The sequence below is a fragment of the Chrysemys picta genome, chromosome 1 (assembly GCF_011386835.1).
Source record: "Chrysemys picta bellii isolate R12L10 chromosome 1, ASM1138683v2, whole genome shotgun sequence".
In the NCBI taxonomy this organism is placed as follows: domain Eukaryota; kingdom Metazoa; phylum Chordata; order Testudines; family Emydidae; genus Chrysemys; species Chrysemys picta.
Window position 1 is genome coordinate 31,679,323 of NC_088791.1, and position 16,499 is coordinate 31,695,821.

Below are 16,499 nucleotides of genomic sequence, written 5' to 3' on the forward strand. Positions count from 1 at the left end.
TAGTTTTCCCCACAGTTTATTCCTGAGGCTGTGCAGATTTTAACAAAAAGAGATGTTTACATAAACATAAAATCAAACAGAACTACATAACTCAAACTACAACGCTTCTCTCTAGCAACTGAGTTGGGAACTCAGCTAGATCAGAGGTCTTTGCTTGCTCATAATCAGGTAGGCCCCCTCCAGCATTATCACAACTCCCTGCTATAATATAAAACAACAAGCAAACGAGCAACTCAAGTCAAAAATGGAAAGTGGGACAGATGTAAAAATATTTTGACCAGCAAAAGTATTAATCACATTCCCCCCATCAGACTGTATTTAACATACAGTTTCATTTACATATGTTACACTGAACAGTGTTACATTACTAATATTCCACTTTCTCATTGAAGTTGTGTTCTGTACTTTGTCCACGAAGTGGGTTCACTGGTTCAAATCCACTGGCAGAAGCAGTTCTGCCTTTAAATTAAAGATGAGCTATAATTTGCAAAGACCATGAGTTATGACCCTTCCTTTGTATTTTTAATCCTCATGAGTGTCTCTAAGTTTTTATCAAAGACAGCATTTTGCAGCTATGAGTAGGCGTCTTTCCTTGCCCAGGCTCCCCAAATTGCCATTAGGATAACCATGATGATCACTGTGTAGAGGAGTGTATGGAGTGTAGCTAGTTCATCTCTACACCACTGTTTGGAGCCACAGGAATTCTGCCAGTTCTCCCCAGTGTTTGCTGGAGCTTTCTGTCTGTGAGCACGGAGAGAATGTATTCTGCCAAAACAAAAAGACTAGGATTAAAAATAACTCTTTTTTATTAAGAGTACTAGGGTGCGATAGTGAAGTCCAGGAGACAAATTAAACTACTAAACAGAGTTGGTAAACAGCTCCTCAAACTGTACAGAGTTAGTTGGGAAATCTCCATAATTGGAAATATAGAACATTTGCCAGCCATTTGGCACATCTGTAACACTGACAGGCAGAAGAGGCTGAGTAAATGTTAGTCGACATACCGTACTCTTGGCAAAAATTATTATTCATTTCTTTGTTGATTCAAATCAACTTTGTGACACATTTTTCTTTCTTTTGTTTTTCAGTGTTCATCAGATTGACAGCTCTGGAAACCAAAATCCTCTTTTATCCACAGGAACAGGTACAGCATTGCCATGTAAGCTTCCCCATGCTGCCCTGGCAATGTATTTCCAACTCTATTCTACTGTACAGGGGACACTCCTGAAAAAAGACTTCAATCTCCATGCCAATGTAATCCTTGGCCAGAGATACCAATCAGTGGCAACTGTGCTGTGAGCATAACCACTAGTAACTATACCGAGAATTATAATATTTTGCACTTTTATGCCACCTTCCGCATCTGGTTTCAAAACACTTTGCAGACATTAAATGTTGCAACACTTTTGTGAGATATTATTATCCCCATTTTATAGAGAAGGAACCTGAAACACAGGGATATTAAGGCTAAATTTTTCATAGATGACTTATGACTACTGATGCCTCAGTTTTAGGTGGCCACTACAGATACCATAGGCCTGATTTTGAGAAATGCTGAGTATCCACAACTCCATCTGAATACAATGCAATGGAAATGACAGAGCAGACCAGCCACCAGTGTTTTAACCATCATCATGCCTAAAATTGCTCTAAGAAGGACTAGATGATATGGTGGTAAAACTCTAGTCTACACTAGTGTTCCCACCATTACTAGCACTGGTCCGAGAACACCAGGTAGTGCTTAATTTGTGCCAGGGTTGCCAGGGCTCTAGGCTTGGCAGTTCATAGCCCCGGCACCTCTGGGCTTGCCGCATCAGTTATGAAAGTAAAAAAAATTGCTGGAGCCCCAGCACCTCTTTTATTACAAATTAAGCACTGGCACCAGAAGTAGTACAACAGAGGGAGATTTAAGGAAAAAGCCAATGCAGACACAGGCTTCGGGTAAAGACTTCTAAAGCACAAAGATATATGACTATCATACACTCAGAAAGAGTTTCTAGAGCTAACGATTAAAGACAGAAGGCTAATAGAAAATGTAGTCTGCTGAAGGAATTTCACCTTTGAAGCAAGAGCTCTGCATACATTATTTTCCAATAGATGGAAAATGATCCTATTATCCTGAAATTAACTATTTAATGTGTTCTCCATAGGGCATGGACTGTCTTCTATCTTGTACAGCAACAAATACCAATAATTAATAATAATACCTACCAGTAGCATTTTTAAGAGCACAAGAGAAGTGCTATCCTTATCAAGCAGTTTGTCCTCCCTCCTCCCCTGCTACCTGTCTGACTGGTGGAATGTAACATGTGTAACTTACCTCCTGGAAACATTCATGATATCCCAGTGATTGAGCTCTCAAGAAGACAGGCTTCCAATCCCTCTGAGGTGGGGGAAGGTGTTTGTGGTGTAGGTGGGTAAAGATGTCCTTTCTATCCCTTTGCTCCCTCCCACATGAGGGAAAGATCTGCACTTGGCACACAAAAAGCCAGCTTGGCACTTAATAACGTGGTAGTCACCCAGGAAATGCTCTGGAGCTGCTCAAGAGGAATATAATGAGCAATCTCAGTCATGCTTTCTCCCCCTTCTAGCTGCTGGGATCTTTCCTTATAAACAGAAGCAGCTAAGATGTTGCCAAATTTGCAGAAGCAGCCCGCCCCATGGAGTTATGTGCAGGGGAGGGTGCTAGAAATGGAAAATACAGAAGGATGAAGTGTAGCTCAGAGCTGTTTCAGTCCAACCAAACACAGCATGTGAAAACCTAAACAGATCTCTAATACAGTGCAGCCTGTCTTTTAAAATAAACGAGGAGTACTTGTGGCACCTTAGAGACTAACACATTTATTTGGGCATACACTTTCGTGGGATGAAACCCACTTCATCGGCTGCATGCAGGGGAAAATACAGTAGGAAGATATATATACACGGAGAACATGAAAAAATCGGTGTTGCCATACCAACTCTAATGAGCCTAATCAATTAAGGTGGGCTATTATCAGCAGGAGAACAAAACTTTTGTAATGATAATCAGGATGGCCCATTTCAAACAGTTGACAAGAAGGTGTGAGTAACAGTGGGGAAAAATTAGCATGGGCAAATAGTTTTTACTTTGTGTAATGACCCATCCACTCCCAGTCTTCAGTCAAGCCTATTTTAATGGTGTCCAATTTGCAAATTAATTCCCAGTTCTGCAGTTTCTCGTTGGAGTCTGTTTTTGAAGTTTTGTTGTTGGAAAATTGCGACTTTTAGGTCTGTAATTGAGTGACCAAGGAGGTTGAAGTGTTCTCTGACTGGTTTTTGAATGTTATAATTCTTGACATCTGATTTGTGTCCATTTATTCTTTTGCGTAGAGACTGTCCGGTTTGGCCAATGTACATGGCAGAGGGGCATTGCTGGCACATGATGGCATATATCACATTGGTAGATGTGCAGGTGAACAAGCCTCTGATGGTGTGGCTGATGTGATTAGGTCCTATGATTGTGTCCTTTGAATAGATATATGGACAGAGTTGGCAACGGGCTTATTTCCTTCAGGTTGGGGGCTATCTGTAAGTGACCAGGGGTATTCTATCTGCTACCCAAGATCCATAAAACTGGAAATCCTGGACGCTCCATCATCTCAGGCATTGGCAACCTGAAGCAAATACACCTCTACGCCGATATAACGCGACCCGATATAACACGAATTCGGATATAACGTGGTAAAGCAGCACTTCAGGGGGGCGGGGCTGCGCACTCCGGTGGATCAAAGCAAGTTCAATATAACGCAGTTTCACCTATAACACGGTAAGATTTTTTGGCTCCCGAGGACAGCGTTATATCGGGGTAGAGGTGTACTCACCAGCAACCATATACCACACAACTAAAACACTAACCCAGGAACCTATCCTTGCAACAAAGCCCGTTGCCAACTCTGTACACATATCTGTCATACTTTGGGAAGGAGGACTGTGCTATGTATGTGTTTCACTGAGACATTTACAAATTCATTCTCATGTTTTGAAACCTTCTTTTCATTTAAATTTGTCACTGGCTTGAGAAAGCACTACATTGTGTGTAACATATGCCGACTCTAAATGCTCCACTTTCTTTGTTCTACTCAGTAGTTCACAGCATCGGGGAATGTGATGAGGAAAGACAGGGAAATAGGTAGCTGGGAAAAAGATGAAAGGTAGATTGTAGCAGGAAGAAGAGAGGGTGAAGGGAGGTTGGATGGAGAGCACAGAGTAGTTGACAGAGGATAGGATGAGGAAGGACAGAAAATCGGACAGATGGTTGCGGTAAGAGTAGATGGTGGCAGAAGTTTGGATTGAGAACACAAAGTGAAAGACAAAGGGCAGCATGAGGAAGTGCAGAAGGCAGCAGGAGGGAAAATGGGAAGCAATGTTAACAGTAAAAAGGGTTGGAAGGAGCTGAGAGTAGTGAGTAACTGCAGGAACAGCAAAGAGTGAAAGAAGAAGAAAAAGTAGTAGTCTATAAGCTCATAATGTGGATTTTTCACCCAGTGTTTGTACCTTAGGTCTACCAACTTTATTCTTCAGTCCACTTTCCGCTTTCAATACCTTTAATATACAATTTTAAAATGCAAAAAACCACAAAGTATTAGGCAATTAAATCTTTAGGGGTAATTTTTTAACATTTTTGAACTATTAAAACAATTATCAGTATTGTCTCATTGTTTGTTTGTGCTCCCCCATCTGTCTACATCCACCTGCTGTCACTAGTCTAATACTTAGCTTGTAAACTTTTTGAGGCAGGGACTATCTTTTTGTTCTGTATTTGTTCAGCACAGAGCGCAATGGGATCCTGATCAGCGACTGGGGCTCCTAGGTGTTTCCACAATTCAAATAATAATAATTATTTACAATAAAATATGTAAGGTTTGAAATGAGAGGGAAGAACATAATAAATAATTGTATGCAATAAAAAACAGTTACTAACCTTCTAGTAACTGTTGTTGTTTGAGATGTGTTGCTCATGTCCATTCCAATTAGGTGTGCGTGTGCTGCGTTCATGACATCTGGAAGATTTTCCCCCTAACAATATCTGTAGGCTCAGCCTGGGCACTCCCAGGGGTCGCGCCTTCATGGCGCTTGATATAGGGCGCTGCCCACCCACTACCCCCTCAGTTCCTTCTTGCCGGCTACTCCGACAGAGGGGAAGGAGGGAGGGTATTGGAATGGACATGAGCAACACATCTCGAAGAACAACAGTTATGAGAAGGTTAGTAACCATTGCTAACTGGTGTACACCAGGGCTAGGGTAGTGTAGCTATATCTGGAGTATTGGGAAACTGTAAAATCCTCCCTTACAACTTGCCACTCTACTGTGCCGAGTGAAAACTCACTGCATATATTCCCTAATCACTCATCTCTCCTTTCTACACCATCCACAACCAGGGAAATGGAGCACATTTGTGGGAGCTGCTTGATAAAATATTGGCTGTACATTACTAGTGTAGGCTTAGTCAGGCCAGATATGGCCCCCTGCGTAGCCTTACCTCCAATACAGAGGTGTGGTCAGAGGACACCATTTAGAGTTTTGTTTTAGTAAATTCTGTACCTCTGACAGATGCTGATCTATTTGATTTATTTTTTACTCCCCGAGCCCTTCAGGCTCTCATAGACATTATGTTACCTCCATTACCACAGTAGCTGAGCATCTAACAATCTGTAATGTATTTATTTGCAGACCACACTGGGGATGTAGGGGGCTACTGTTACCCCCACTTACCGACAAGGAACACAGACCCAGAGAAACTAAGTAACTTGCCCAAGTCCCACAGGAAGCATGCCCCAGAGCAAAGCGTTTATGATTATGCTGTTTGGTTCAACAAGAACACACTTTGTGTTAAAAAGACTAATAATGTTGAGGCTTCACAACTAATGCATAGACGTATTTCTAAAACTTTCCACAGCAGAAAAAACACTACAAGCTTGAACTGCTGTGCACAAAGGGAAACTGAAGTACAACACCTCACAGCCTTCATGGCTGAATACCAGAGTAAGTGCTCTCTGAAGAACATTAATGGCTATGTTAACACATAGACCAAACCCTGGAATCACTAAAGTGTTTCACAAAGTATGGACTAAGTTTTTGGCTGGGGCCAAAGCATGCATCAATAATTTGGCCTTACAAAGAATTCAATATAAACACAGCTCATATCAATGTTGGAAGGTCCTTAAGGTGTATCCAGGAGCTCTAATTTCACCCTTCCACACCAGTCTCATGTTGGCGGTGTGACACATGGCTAGAAAGGGTTAAACAGCCTGCAAAATAAATAACCCTCAAAAGACATGTGTGGAGATGTTTGTGTTTTTGTGTATTTACATATGTATGAGTAGGGTCAACGATGTAATCAACAGTCCCTGTCTATGCTGTATTCTGATATCATTTAAATGAATTGTAAATACAGGATATCTTGGTATTCATCTCTCTTTGAAAAGTATTGTGATTGGTGGAGGAAAAAGCAAATGGCCTTATGTTAATTCGTATAGCTAAGTACGGGTGATGGACGTCCTTCAAAGTCATCCTAATTACCTTTTGTTCCCCAAGGAAATCCCAACTTGTCAAAGAGGACATGAAATTGTATGAAAGATCCTTGGGTCCTGATTCTGTCATCTCAGATCTGCTTAGGCTGCATCAGGGGAAGTTTGAGTCACAAGAATGAAGTTCCAGTTATACTGATACGCCCTGAATATGAGATTTGGACATTGGACTATACGTTATGAACTATTTCTGAAAGAACTCTTTGCAACTACAAAGCTCACCATCTCTGCTATAAATCTGCACCTCAATGGATTGAACTTATGTCTGTATGTATATTAATCTTTTAACCATTGTTTTTTAATAAAATTTAGTTTAGTTAGTAAGAATTGGCCATAGCATGTATTTGGGTAAGATCGGAAACATTCATTAAGCTGGGAGGTAATGCGTCCGATCCTTTGGGATTGGTAGAACCTTTTCTTTTATATGATGAAATAAGATTTACAGAAATTGTCATCATATTTGATGTGGGTACCTGGCTGGAGGCCTGAGGCTGGATCACTTTAAGGGAATTGTGTTGTTTGGACTTCTGAGTAACCGTAAGGTAATAAAGAAGCTATTTTATGCTGGCTTGGTAAATCTAGGTATTGGAATATCCACCAGCTTTATGGGGATTGTCTGTCCCATTCTTTGCAGTTCACCCTAATTGAGTGACCATAGCTGGCTCCCCACTAGGACCCCAGTCACACCCTGGCTGCACCCTGACCACTGCCCACCCTTCCTCTCACCGGCTCGCGCTGCTGCATAGTCCAGCACTGGAGGGGGTGATGTAGACTCATGTGCAGGAGGACTGAGTTCATGGATGGCCACCACGGGGCACCATGATGCCCATGGGCCCTGCAGGCAAAGGATGTCTCCCCATCAGGTGCCAGACACCCGCAGACTGTGTGCCCCCACGCTGGGCGGGCGGACCCGGGGGGTGGGGTCAGCGAGGCCCTCAGGGCACGAGGCCGAAGTGTACCTGCAGGAGCCCCGCTCTGGTCTGGTTGGGAAGACCGTTGCGACATGAGACGAACAGAGCCTGGCTCTCATGACAGCCTCGACTTGGCGCAGGCCTGCCAGGCAGGCGCGCCGTACGCCGACTTAGGGCCGGCCCGGGCCGTGAGTGGAGGGTAACGGCGGCGAGAGCCTCACTCTGGTGCTGGCTGGGGCGGGGACCGAGGGACCCCCGGGGAGCCTGGAGCAAACCAGGGCCAGGGACGCTGCGCCTCAGCGGAGTCATCCCTCCTGAACTACGAGTCCCACCATGCATTGGGTTCTCGCGCCACCCGAACGCCGTCAGCCCAGGGTCACGAGGCTGTGACCTCGTTTAAACCTACCAATGAGGAAGCTCGATCTGTGACAGTTCTACGTGCGCTTGGCCGCGAGTAATTCAAATGTGCTGCTGCGCGCCGCTTCCCTTTTAAGGGAGCAGGGGTCGCCAGCAGGCCTAGGGGTGCACGGTGCGGCCGGAGGGCTAGAGCCGGTGCTAAGCAGCGTCGGCGGGACGGCCCCGGGGGTGAGGGTGGCCAGGTGGCCTGTCGGGGGCAGTGGGGAGGCCCTGGGTGGGTTGACGCGGCGGACTGGGGGGTGAGGCAGGTGCGGCGGGTGACCGGGGGTGAAGGGGCAAAGTGTGTGTGTGGGGGGGGGGCTCCGGGTGGGGTCCAGGAGCGGGTTGAAGGCGCGGGGGCCCCCTCCGCCGTGGGGTGAAGGAGCGGCTCGAGGGCAGGCTGCCTCCCCCCAGGCGGGGCGAGTGGATGGGGACTTAATACGCAGACTGAGCTGCGAGCTAGCAGAGAGGAGGGAGTTTAAGGCACTGTTTGCCTTAGCCACATAATCTCTACAATTTCCTCAGAAAACAATTTATAACCGAACCCTAACCAGTGTTTAAATTCTGCTAAGCTGGGGGGACAATTCTAACTTTGCTTACATGAGAGATACATTTGCTGCTTTTCTTTCCATGAATTAAAGGAGTGCACCTATCTTCTATACAATGGACTCCGTTTAATCTTTACTGTGCAGAGGCTCACTTGCTTTAGTTTTCACTAAGACATGTTTTAAAAAAGGACAATGTATAAGTACCATGGTACTTAGTACAAATATCTATCTAGGTAGCCCACAGAAGCTACTTAGATATTTCCCAAAGGGAAAGGGGACACTGTGCGGAGCTGGCCCAAGCCGCTTGCCTGAGTCCCCATCCCCTGGGCTGGTCCGAACCGCTTGTCCCCCTGCATGTCCTGTTTACTCTTGCCAACTCATCAAGTTGGGCTTAAAAAAGAGACTCTCCTGGTCAAAGTGGGAGGTATGGTCACACTAACTTAGATTACATGAATAGTTTAAACCTGCATTTCTGTACTGGAGATCAAATTGCTTAGGGGTAACATTGCAGAACTCCATGAACTCTCATCTGTGTGCTGGGCTTGGAGCTTTGTTTTACAGAGTCCCCGCCACTATATTTGTAAGTTCTTCAGCACTATCTCATTTGACAAGAAGGGAGACTTGAGATTTCTGAACCTTGCAGTCATTTGCAGGGCTATTGCTGAAGTTAATCCAGCTCTTTGAAATTACGGATTTCAGAGTTTGCACTTCATTGAACTGCACTACATGTGATTCCCTAAATGCAAACCTTGTCAACAACTTGATTCCTGTACTTCAAAACATGCCTGCAAAATTAAATTTTTGTGAATCTTTTTGAACTCTCTTATTTTGCAGACACTATGGAGGAAGGAAAGGAAATGTCAGTAGGCTGGTCAAGTGATATGACTGAAGAAAAACTGGATGTTTGCAAGAACAGTGGTAGGTGGAAAACTATTGTTTAATTATTTTATTATAACTTTTAGTAAGGGATATACAAGCCTAAGCTACTTTCTAAGATACAGCTACGCTGCAGTTGGGGGTGCAATTTCTAGCTCAGGTAGACATACGCAGGCTTTGACTGAGCTAGTAGGCTAAATATAGGAGTGTAGTCACAGTAGTGCAGGCAGCAGAACAGGCTAGCTGCCCAAATACATACTTACGGTCTTGGACGGGATTGTACTTGGGCTATTTAGCTATGGCAACACTAATGTTTGTAGCATGCTAGCTTGATCAAAGATAGAGCATGTATGTCAACCTGAGCTGGAAATTCTACCTCCAACTACAGTGCAGATGTACCCCACATGTTCTGATTATTTAAATCAGTGATTCTGTCACATCTGTTCCATAACCTGCTGTTTCCCACTACTTAGATCTTAGTGATTTACTGCAGAGCTCTATAAGAGTTCTTTGAACCACTGGTAGCCTCTGCAACATGTGGTGATGGCGGCATTTAGGGCTTTCTAATCTCCCTCCTTTTTCTACTCTGAAGTCTGCTCTAACAATTTCTTCTTTCCATATCCCAGAGTTTGTCATCCATCAGTTTAACTTCCTTGTTAACTGATGTAAATACCTGATGCTTGACATACTGTATATAAAAAGCAACAGAGGGTCCTGTGGCACCTTTAAGACTAACAGAAGTATTGGGAGCATAAGCTTTCGTGGGTAAGAACTTCACTTCTTCAGATGCAAGCCACAGGACCCTCTGTTGCTTTTTACAGATTCAGACTAACACGGCTACCCCTCTGATACTGTATATACTTGTTCATAAGAACAATATTTTTGGTAAAAAAGTGACGCATCAAAGAATGGGGGTCGGCTTATAAACGGGTCTACACCAAAATTTGATGATTTTAAACTCTATGGAATCATTTAATTGAATATCTAATACATTGTCGTTTTATTTACCTGGAGCATCTGCAGGCATGGAGCCCCTCAGCTCCCTGTGGCCGCAGAACCCAGCCGAACCGCGGCCACAGGGAGCTGAGGGGCTCCATGCCTGCAGATGCTCCAGGTAAATAAAACGTCCCAACCCGCCAGCGGCTTACCCTGATGGGCTGGGAGCCAAAGTTTTCCAACCCCTAAAATATAGGGTTGGCTTATGAAAGGGTCATACAGTTTTTGCTATTTTTACCTATCCATTTTTGGGGGTTGGCTTATAAACGAACGGGCTAATGAACGAGTATATACGGTACTTGTCATTCCCATGGGTCCTTCTAACCCCTTCAACTGTGTCCTTTTGTTCCTGCACATGTTCCATTGGATGACTGGGGAAAGTCACACCGTTATGCAGCTCCCTCAATCTCTCCTGTTAAAGCTCCTCTGCTGTGGATTAATAATTAACTGTCTCCCTCAATTCAGTGCTTATTCTCTCTTGCCACACACCATCCTTCGCCAGAAGTTGCTACTACTCCTATTCAGATTCCCATGCCTCTATCTTTGGCACTTACCACTTTAGTGTCTAAGGGCTAGATTCACAAAAGCACTTAGCTGAACTGCCACTTTTGGCACCTAAATCCCAGAATCAGGCCCCAATTGGATTCACAGAACCCCTGCTCAGCTGCCCGCAAACCTTTTAGGTGCTTGTCAGTGCCAAGTGAGTTCATTTTTTTTTTTTTTCAGTAAAAGTTCCCTAAGAGCCTGTTTTTCTGCCTCTCAGCAAGTGCACTGCAACCTCACTCCAGGCAACCAGATGCTTAAATTCCAATACAATGCACTAATCTGGAGGAAGATAGGCAAAAGAATGCCTAACTCACCTGCAGGGCCAAATCCAATAAGTAGTCTCAGAGCTTGCCTACCAGATTACGTCCTCATGGATGAGTTCACACAAAATGGAGTGGAGGAAGACCTCCCTTGTAACTCTTAGCCCAGGGGTTAGGAGGTGGGAGATCCACAGTTCAAGTCATTCCCTCTACCTGATGGGGAGAGGGGATTTGAACAGGGATCTGCCACCTCTCAGGTGAGTGCCCTAGGCCAGGGGTCAGCAACCAAAGGTGGCACACGAGATGATTTTGAGTGGCACTCTCAGTGCCCGGATCCTGGCCACCAGTCCCAGGGGCTCTGCTGTCGGCCTGGGGTCCTACCGCTGGCCCCCTTTCACCTGGGGTCCCGGCTCCACTCAACCCACTGCCAGTCCCGGCCACCGGTCCTGGGGGCTCTGCTCCTGGCCTCGGCCTGAGGCTCTGCAGTTGCCCCCAGTTGTGGACCACTGGCCGCAGCCTGGGGCAGTGAGGGGTGCAGAAAGGGGCAAGAGGGTATGCAGCTCAGCACCCCCACCTTAAAAATTGTTCCAGAGCCATTGTACTGAGATATTTTTAAGTCCTGATTTGCTGCTTACATCACTATCACATCACATGAACAGTGCACTGCATTTGACGTTGTGCATGCCGTCTGTCGCGATTTTTTCCCCCCACTATAAGTTGAGGGGTACATTTGACAAAATGTCAGCTCCTAAGAAAGCAAAGTTAGATGTCCGTTCATTTCAGCCTTCTTGGACAGACACGTTTGGATTTATTCAAAAGAAGGACCGTGCTGTTTGTACTTTCTGTTGTGAAAGTGTTGTTTGTCGCACATCAAGTGTTCGACATTTTCAAACGAAGCACGAGAAAACCTTTCTTGACGAAACAGACAAGCCTGAATTGATCAAAAAGGCAGTAGCAGGATACAAGAAGCAAAGCAGTGTTTTTTAAATGCTTAAGTGTAAGTAAAAATCAAGCCACTGAAGGAAGTTACAAGACTGCACAGTACATTGCAAAAAAACGGAAAGCCATTTACAGATGGGGAATATATAAAAGAATTTTTTCTCAGCAGTTCAGAGGTTTTGTTCAATGATTTGCCAAATAAAGATGTGTATCTAGAATAAAAGAACTGCCTGTCTCTGCCAGAACTGTTGAGAGACGCGTAAGCAAAATGGCAGAAAACATTAACGAAAAGCAGACGACTGCATTAAAAGATACAGCAGCATTTAGCATTGGAGTTGATGAGAGCGTGGATATAAATGACATTCCATGTTTGGCAGTTGTTGTAAGATATTGTGCTTCTGATGAAATCCAAGAGAAACTTTGTTGCCTAAAACCCTTGTATGGCACAACAAAGGGGGAAGATATAGCGGAAACTTTTGTAAACCATTTTGAAGAACAAGAAGTTGACATCAGAAAAATATTTTGTGTGACAACAGATGGTGCTCCTGTCATGGTCGGAAAACAGAAGGGATTTGTAAAGTTACTTGAAGATCAAATTGGCTTCCCAACAGTCAAATTTGACTGTATCATCCATCAAGAAAACCTGTATCTAATTCAGAGCTTAATAATGTGATGAATACAGTGGTGCAAATTGTGAATGTCCTTGTTGCTTGATCTGCTTTGACTCACAGACAGTTTCAAGCACTGCTAGAAAGAGATGAACAGTGCTTATAATGACATTCCACTTCACAGCAACATTTGGTGGCTAAGTTGTGGCAAGGTTTTGGTGCACTTTGTAAACTGTTTTGATGCAATCAAGGCCTTTTTGTCAGAAAAAGGACAAAACTACCCCGAACTGGATGATGACAAATGGCTATGTAAGCTCATGTTTCTAACTGACATCACTGGTCACCTAAATGAATTCAACCTGTCTCCAGGGTGCAGGGCAAATGGTTCTGGATCTTTATGAAACCTGGAAGGCATTTGTTATAAAACTAGCAGTTTTTCTCGGGATATTTAAACTTTGATTTTCTGCTACTTCCAACACATAAAAGAGCTATCGACACGTTGCACTGTCAGTGTCGATGAGATTGGAATGTACATGCAAGTACTGGAATCAGAATTTTCTGACAGATTTCAAGATTTCCAGTGATTTGGCCCAATGCTTTCTTTTCTAATTACATCTGAAAAGTTCAATGAAAGCGACTTGGATTTGTCTGTATTTCAGTGGATGGATGTTGAAGATTTTGAAATGCAGCTCATTCAGTTAAAAAGCTCAGAATTGTGGGCATCAAAGTTTGGAGATCTGCGGAATGTACTTAAAGCTACCGAGAGAGATCATGGCGCCTCTATTCTGACCTTCTGCACATCCCTGCCAGTGAAATTTAACTGTTCGAAGAAAATTGCGTTTGCAATGCTTTCAGCATTTGGATCCACATATACCTGTATGAACAGGTGTTTTCATACATGAAATCTGTCCTCTGTCCCTCTCAGAGCCGGTTAACAACTGATCATTCAGAAGCCTGTGTACAACTTAAAGTATCCAAATACGTGCCCGACATTGGAAAACTCAGCAAGGAAAAGCAAGGGCAAGGATCACACTAAACTGATAAGATCTGCATTTTAATTTAATTTTTAAATGAAGCTTCTTAAACGTTTTAAAAACCTTATTTACTTTACATACAACAGTAGTTTAGTTATATATTATAGAGAGAGACCTTCTAAAAACATTTAAATGTATTACTGGCACGCAAAACCTTAAATTAGAGTGAATAAATGAAGACTTGGCACACCACTTCTGAAAGGTTGCCGACCCCTGCCTTAGGCTATAGAATATTCTGTTGAGGGGCTCCCTCAGTCTCTCCTGTTGAAGCTCCTCTGGATAAATAATCAACTATCTCCCTCCATTCATTGTATAGGAAGCCTGAGCATGTAACTTGGACTTTGTGAATCCCAGTGATTTTTCTAGGTGTCTAAAAGTTAATGTGGTGACACTCACCGTTACTATGTCTAAGTGTCACCGTAGTCTAAGTGCCTCAACTCTTGACATCTCTTCTGAATGTTTGACACCCACCCCGCCACTTGAAGCCCACATCCCTAATCTCAGATCTGGCCTACAGATAAAACTGACACCCTCCACTAGGAACTTTCTTTTTGCCTGGGATCCACTCAGTCCCCTCCTTACCCTCTCCTTTTATTCCGTATCCCAGTTAGATCTCCCTTCTGCCGCCTTTCAGTTCCAGACAGGCCTTCTCATTCCCTTATTTTCACCTAACTACTGTCCTCTGACTTGTTCTGTGCCTTATTCAAACAAGTCCTCTTATACTTCTCTGGCTGGGAGAGTGGAGGTCTGTCCTAGTTTTCCTAGTTACTACTGTATCTCATTTCCCCTCATCTCCTTTGCCTTTTAAACATTTGACAACGGGTTTACATTTCACCCTTCTATTTCTCTTCCAGCTCTGACCCCTTCCAGTCTGGTGCTTTCCCACTTCACCAAAACTGCTCTGATTAAAATAGCTTTCTCACTTTCCTGCATCTTTCTGCTGCCTCTAAACTCAATAACATCCTCTCTTCAACTGCAAACTTCTTCTAGGGTGAAATTTAGTAGCTTATTTTAATTGTTTCAGTTGAGTGCAATGCAAAAGGAATGGGTGATACAGAAACCACCCTTAAGCTGAATATTTTCTGACGGTCATCTTGACATCTGTTCCATCTCAGTGTTAAAAGTAGCCTTGGTCACTTTCTCCATGGGCTCTCAATGTTTTTGCTTTTACAACCTTCTTCTGATTTTAAATGTTTCTCTTCCCTGTTGCTGTGTGACTGTTCCACAAACAAACTTTCTACTGAAATAAGAGCACTGACGATGCACAAAGTGCTGTCAAATGCATACTAAAACTAAGATATTTTTCTAATCTTTCAGTTTTAATAATGTTACGTGTTACTTGAAACAATTAAACATGTTCAGAAAGACGTGTGGTTATTTTTAATTATCTTACCTAATAACTTGAACTATTGTCTCAGTTAATTTTAAAGACATCTCTGCAATATGTTTGGAATGACTATAATTGGGATGTGAACTTAATGAAGATCAAGTAACTACTTAAAACAAAATTAGAAATAACTAAGGTTAAAGTTGTTAAAGCTAATGCCAACTGGCAGTGTTGTTAGAAATATACTGCAATGCAAATTGTATAAATCCCGTAACTACAGCGATAGTCACAATTAATGAGATTGTTATACTTTCAGACTTTCCCCTTCTAACTGATGAAAAATTTGATTTTGACCTTTCACTGTCTCCTGCAAGGTAAGCTAAGTGTTTAAGAGCAAGTACATATTTGAAGTGCAAAGGATTTTACAATATCTTGATTGTCTTGTCTGTCTTACAGTGGAAATGAAGATGAAGTTTTTGTTGGACCTCTTGGACATAAAGAAAAATGTGTTGCTGTCAGTATTGAAGCAACTAAAGATGCTGAAGAAAAGATCTCTCAAACCCCTGATGATAAGCTTGTGTGGAGTCCTCTTACTGGAGAGAAATTTGTAGAAATTTTTAAAGAAGCTCACTTGTTAGCACTGCAGCTAGAAAGTGGCAACAAAAATGAACAGAACAAAGTCACCCAATCAGAAGGACCAAAACCCAAGGTTATAGAAAAATTTGTGCAAGCATCCAAGTCAAAACTAAAAATCTTTCAAAAAGGAAACATAGAAAAAAGCCCCAGGGCTATTAAAAGGGAGACGTACTGTGTGTGGGACAGCCCAATTTGTCAACTGCCACCTTCCTTTCAGAAGCGTTTAGATTTACCTGTGACTGCAGTTGACAAAACTCCTCCAAACACATCTAGTCCAATTAAAATCCATAAATTTCCTAAAATGTCTGTTTCACCTCTAGCCCGAGAACAGCAAAGTGATGAAAAAAATAAAAAGGCAATAAGCAAATTGCACACAAAAGCTTCATCTGCTCTTGGAAAAAGCCATCAACTGACAGTAGAAAAGGTAAAGAATTTTCTTCTGGATAACTTAATACTCAATAAAAAACATGGTTGAGATAAGGGACTGTTTAAATTTGCAAGCTTTTGTTTAACAACTTTCTTTTTTTAATGCATCTCTCCATTGTTTGAGAGAATCTCAAATAGGAAACTGACTTGACACAAAGAGCTGGTAAATGCACAAGGTAAACTGAAGGCATATTTTAACTTGTTATACCAATGCTAGTGAAGTAGTAGTTATTAAAATAGTGGCTACAACTGCAGAAAGAAGTCATGTTGTTTTTTTTAATTGACCGAATTTAAGTTTTTACATTTATTAATGCTTGATGTTCCTGACTTCTATGTAAGTATTTAATACTTACTTTGTCATCCCTCTGGTAAAATTATTGCTGTCTTTTGGTGATTTAGATGCCAACAGGCTCTTTACTTATATTAAGCTCTCTTCAAAGTTGACAG

General features: G+C 42.9%; 1 protein-coding gene and 1 long non-coding RNA gene across 7 annotated transcripts in view; one reads left to right on the forward strand and one right to left on the reverse strand.

Annotated features, from left to right (window-relative positions):
- Positions 1 to 7,415, reverse strand: LOC135973100 (uncharacterized). Its single transcript, XR_010589799.1, has 2 exons — positions 7,276 to 7,415; positions 1 to 765 (listed from the first exon to the last, which is right to left on the reverse strand). It is a non-coding gene; the product is annotated as an uncharacterized LOC135973100 (long non-coding RNA).
- GTSE1 (G2 and S-phase expressed 1) overlaps positions 7,307 to 16,499 on the forward strand; it is a 24,121-nt gene continuing 14,928 nt past the window's right edge. Inside the window, exons 1-4 of one of the 6 annotated variants that reach the window (XM_024099885.3) lie at positions 7,307 to 7,412; positions 9,239 to 9,326; positions 15,307 to 15,364; positions 15,447 to 16,050. In XM_024099885.3, coding sequence (XP_023955653.2) covers positions 9,305 to 9,326; positions 15,307 to 15,364; positions 15,447 to 16,050 — 684 coding nt within the window. In that variant the 5' untranslated portion in view covers positions 7,307 to 7,412; positions 9,239 to 9,304. Of the gene's footprint in view, positions 7,413 to 7,524; positions 7,649 to 7,885; positions 8,046 to 9,238; positions 9,327 to 15,306; positions 15,365 to 15,446; positions 16,051 to 16,499 lie in introns of those variants that run through there. The other 5 variants (XM_005286848.4, XM_024099884.3, XM_005286849.5 and 2 more) reach the window with 5 other exon arrangements.